Genomic DNA, 5,105 nt, shown 5'->3' on the forward strand with positions numbered 1-5,105 from the left:
GGCCGTTCCCGCCTGCACTTTGGGACACTCGGGACAGGGGATGGCAGCGGCCAGCACGGCCTGGGGGCGGTGTCACTCGTTCCATGGCTTTTTTTGGGAAGCAACTGAAATTCGGCTTCCAGCAAAATGAGGAGTTCAGTGCTGTGGCCTTCGGGAGGTCTCAGACCACTGGGAGAATTGTTATCTTCTGTTCTAATTATGTTCTATTCTCATTTTTATACTCTAATTGTTATGTTCTATTCTCATTTTTATATTCTAATTGTTATGTCCTATTCTCATTTTTATATTCTATTTGTTATGTTCTATTCTCATTTTTATATTCTATTCTATTTGTTATGTCCTATTCTCATTTTTATATTCTAATTGTTATGTTCTATTCTCATTTTTATATTCTATTCTATTATGTCCTATTCTCATTTTTATATTCTAATTGTTATGTTCTATTCTCATTTTTATATTCTAATTGTTATGTTCTATTCTCATTTTTGTATTCCATTCCCATTTTTATGTTTACTTTGTTGTCTTCCTTTCTTCCTCCCCCCCTCAGTTCTCTCCGCATCCAGTGACAAAAGGCTCTACATGGGGGAGATCCAGTGAGGCCCACGAGGAGCTGGTGGGATCCGCGCCCTCGGGATCCCGGATCTGCGGGAGCTGGATGGATTCTCTCCAGTGGAGAAGGTCACAGCAGCTCGGTGTGGCAGCCCAGCCCACCCTGCTGCAGCCTGTCCCCTCTCCACATCTCACTGTGCAGCTTTTTCCGCCTCCCCTTTTCTTTGGGGAGGCAGGAAAATTTGGGATTGAAAGGAATTCCGTTTTGGCCGTGCCACTGACAATGAAACCCTTCTCCAGATCCCTTGAAATTGAGGAGTTTTGTTTCAGTTCCACCCGTGGCCTGTAAATTCCCTGTCCTGTTTCTCTTGGGTTTTTTTGATACAGTTAAAACTGCAATAAATGGCTTTTTACACAACTCAGTGCCTGGCCTTTATTGCTCTGGTTCCTTTTCTGTTCTCCAATATTAAATCCAAGTCCTCACCTGTGGATGACCAGGGAAATCATCGAGGTTGAAGTCACGGAATGGTTCCCATCCCATCCCACCCCTGCCATGGCAGGGGCACCTCCCACTGTCCCAGGCTGCTCCCAGCCCCAATGTGGGCCACTGCCGGGTACCCGGGGCCAGCCCCAGCTGCTCTGGCAATTCCATGCCAGCCCCTGCCCACCCTGCCAGGGAACAATTCCTGCCCAAGATCCCATGCAGCCCTGCCCTCTGGCACTGGGAAGCCATTGCCTGGGTCCTGGCCCTGAATCCCTTGTCCCCAGTCCCTCTCCCAAATCCAGGGAGCATCAGCTTCAGCAGGGTCCTGTCAGCTGCTCACATCCACCTCCCGTCATTACCGTGACTCCCAGCGGGAATGGCAGGCGGGATCCCATGGGAATGGCTGCTGCAGCCCTGGGCTTGTCCCTGGGCTTGTCCCTGGTCCCCTGGGGTGTCCCGGTGTCCCTGCCCTCAGTGGGTGAGTGACAGGAGCCCTCGGGGTGCTGCTGCTCAGGCCCGGGCAGATCCATCTCCGGATCCCGATGGATGAACGGCTCTGAGCGGATAAACCCTCCCTGGAGAGGAGCAGGCAGGGCTGGAGGCACCGGAGGTTTCTTTTTAACTGCAGAGGGTTAAAGAGCCCTGAAACACACGGGAAGAGGGGCTGGGACTGCCAGGAGGGACCCCGATATTCCGGAGTGAGAGCCTCGTGCCCAGGGATGAGCCCCTTCCTCCTGGCTGAGGAGGGGCTGCCACGTGGATTTAGGGCTAAATTAGAGCCTGTTGTAATCCCAAGGGTTTAGGGGTTTATTTGGATCCATACCCCAGTGTCAGAGGGGAGAGAGACCCTTGGGGCTGAGCCAGGACAGCAATCCTGAGCTTTGCCAAGTCCTGTTTGGTTAAAGGAAGAAAGAAAGGGTTTTGTTTTCCTAATTCCCATCCCAAGAACCTGCAGGGGAGTGAGGGAGGGAGGGACGGAGGGGCGTCATTCTGCCCCTGCCCTGAGGTGTGGGGAGTCCTGGGGCTCCTGAAGCCTCTGGGTGCCCCCTCCCAGGGTGGGGCAGTGGGGGCTTGGTGGAACCAGAGCCCACCCTGGGGTCTGTGGGTGTCACCTCCTGTGCCCCCGGACACCCCTCCATGGCCTGGGCACGATGGACACGGAGCCATGACCCAGATCGGGGAAATGATCCGGATTAAGGGCAAATCCTTGGGCTGAGGGAGCAGCGGGATGGACAGAGCCAGGCCTGGATGGACAGAGCCGGACCTGGATGGACAGAGCCGGACCCTGGATGGACAGAGCCAGGCCTGGATGGACAGAGCCAGACCCTGGATGGACGGAGCCGGACCTGGATGGATGGAGCCAGGCCTGGATGGACAGAGCCGGACCTGGATGGACAGAGCCAGACCCTGGATGGACGGAGCCAGGCCTGGATGGGCAGAGCCAGACCTGGATGGACAAAGCCAGGCCCAGCATGGGCAGAGCCAGGCCCAGGATGGATGGAGCCAAATAAACCTTTGATCCCAATGGACAGTGAGGAGGGAGACATGGATGGGGCAGCTCGAGGTTTCACTGCTCATTGCAATTAGGGCTGGACAATGCCCACCCCTCGGACCACGTGTCCATGTCCCAGCCCCTGGGAGAGAGGGAAGTTGGTTTGGGAGAAGCTGGAGCCCACTGTGGAGGGCTGGCACTGACCACCCCAGAGGTGCCAGGGCCAGCAGTGCCACCACCCCTTGGGGACAGGACAATGCCCCGTGCTGAGCAGCCGAGAATCCAGGGGGATTTGGGGTCAGTTCCCCCCTGTTCCCATTGGTTCCCAACAGCACCCAGGGGGATTTGGGGTCAGTCCCTCTCATTCCCACTGGTTCCCAGCAGCATCCAGGGGGATTTGGGGTCAGTCCCTCTCATTCCCACTGGTTCCCAGCAGCATCCACTGGTCCCCAGAGGATCCCGGGGGGATTTGGGGTCAGTCCCTCTCATTCCCACTGGTTCCCAGCAGCACCCAGGGGGATTTGGGGTCAGTCCCTCTCATTCCCACTGGTTCCCAGCAGCACCCAGGGGGATTTGGGGTCAGTCCCTGTCATTCCCACTGGTTCCCAACATCATCCAGGGGGATTTGGGGTCAGTCCCTCTCATTCCCGCTGGTTCCCAGCAGCATCCAGGGGGATTTGGGGCCAGGCCCCCATGGTCCTCCTGGTTCCCAGCTTCCCCCAGGGCAGCCCAGGCCTCTCCTGGCTCCCATCCCACGCAGGATCCGTGCCAGCCCTGGGCCATGGCAGCAGCAAAGCGTTCACGGCTTCATCTGAGCGCAGAGAAAATTGTTTCCTTAAACAGGTTTATTCCTCCAAGGGAGGTATTTGCTTGAGAGATTTCCACTGGAAATTAAATCTTTCCTGGGATGCGGATAAACAGCCCCTGTTCCATGGAGCTGTGCTGGAGGCGGGGCTGATTCCCAGCTCCAGTGGGGACTGGGGGGCTGGAAGGGACCCCAGCATGGCCCTGGGGGGCTGTCCCCATCCCTGTCCCCATCCCCATCCCGGTCCTTGCCCCCTTGGCAGTGCCAGCATCCGCAAGAGATCCCGGATGGAGGCGGAGGCAGCGCCCGGAGCTCCTGGGGTGCAGCGGGATGGATCCAGCACCCCCACCCTGGCATTGGTGGGGACACCCCGGCCCATCCCAGCTCAGCCAAAGGCAGCTCCAGCCCCTCTCAGCCCCTTCATGTCGAAAAGGGTTACAAGCATCGCAGGTCACTGGGCCTGATGGTGTTCCTGTAAAAGGCAGTATATATGCAAAAAATCGTAGTCATATTAGACAATATCTCCATTGTAAGCCCCCCCTACAGTCTCCCTTTCCTAATCCCACCTTTCCCTTTTACCCTATGTCCTATTACCCCCAGTGTATTCCCAATCCGTTTTTTCATCCATGGTTTCCCTCACAAAACCATGCTTTTGCCAATTGTTTCCCCAAAAATCCCTTTCCAATGCCGAGTGGGGGATGAAAAGGGGGAGGGAAGAAGTTAAACCCTCTCCTGCCTCAGTTTCCCCACAAAGCATGCTCAGAGAGTCCTGTCTCCCTTCTGTCAGCCCTAAGATGTTCCACAGAATCTGATTGGACATTTAAAGACTCAGGAGGGTGGCTTGTTTTGTTTTGAAACTGTTCTTGTTATGTTTATCCAGTTGTTTTCATTCTCCTTTTATTAAAATAAAACGGGTGAGGTGTTGGGGTCCCTCCCCTGCCGTGTAGCCCTGGGAGAGGGGCCCTGAGGGCACAGACACGGGGTTTCCCTGCCCCTGCTCAGCCTCGTTCCCATTGGTTGGTTTGTGTTCCCTGCGCGGGCAGAAGGACCCTTGGTCCCGTGACTGGAACAGTTCCTGAGCACAGCCCCGGCCATGCGGCTGGAGAAATAAACATCTCTGAAACAGCTATCAAGAATCTGTCTGTCCATATATATTTCCTTTCCACGGGACTCCTGGTTTGATATATGCGTGTTGCAGGATCCCCACTGCAACACTGTCCCCATCCCCATCCCGGTCCTTGCCCCCTTGGCAGTGCCAGCATCCGCAAGAGATCCCGGATGGAGGCGGAGGCAGCGCCCGGAGCTCCTGGGGTGCAGCGGGATGGATCCAGCACCCCCACCCTGGCATTGGTGGGGACACCCCGGCCCATCCCAGCTCAGCCAAAGGCAGCTCCAGCCCCTCTCAGCCCCTTCCTGTCCTTCCTGCAGCTTTGCCCTTCCTTTCCCCACCTTTTCCCACTGCTGCTCCGAGGCTCCCTCAGGAATCCGGAGGGTTCCAAGGAGCGGGTGACGATTTCTGGAAGAATGGAAAACAATTATTTGCTCTGCTGGGGAATGGATGCTGTTCAGTCTGTGTTTAATGGAAAGCTAATTAAATTACATCGGCAAGTGAATAGAAATTTTTTGTTAATTGTGAATTTTGAGAGCTACAAAGGCGAAATGAGGATGGATCCTGTGATGTGCTGCCCCTCTCCCCAGCACAGAGACGATGACAACGGAGAAGGAACGGTGGGGACGCATTTTAATTCCTCCATCGATTCTCCAAGAGCCGCCCG

At 55.5% G+C, this 5,105-nt stretch overlaps 1 protein-coding gene across 1 annotated transcript in view; it reads left to right on the forward strand.

The window, feature by feature from the left end:
• Positions 1–967, forward strand: part of SNRNP40 (small nuclear ribonucleoprotein U5 subunit 40) — an 11,772-nt gene extending 10,805 nt beyond the window's left edge. Inside the window, exon 9 of the mRNA XM_017743735.1 lies at positions 548–967. Coding sequence (XP_017599224.1) covers positions 548–597 — 50 coding nt within the window. The 3' untranslated portion in view covers positions 598–967. The remainder of the gene's footprint in view (positions 1–547) is intronic.
• The last annotated feature ends 4,138 nt before the right edge of the window (positions 968–5,105 follow it).

This window comes from Corvus brachyrhynchos, unplaced genomic scaffold (assembly GCF_000691975.1).
Source record: "Corvus brachyrhynchos isolate BGI_N302 unplaced genomic scaffold, ASM69197v1 scaffold580, whole genome shotgun sequence".
Lineage (NCBI taxonomy): Eukaryota > Metazoa > Chordata > Aves > Passeriformes > Corvidae > Corvus > Corvus brachyrhynchos.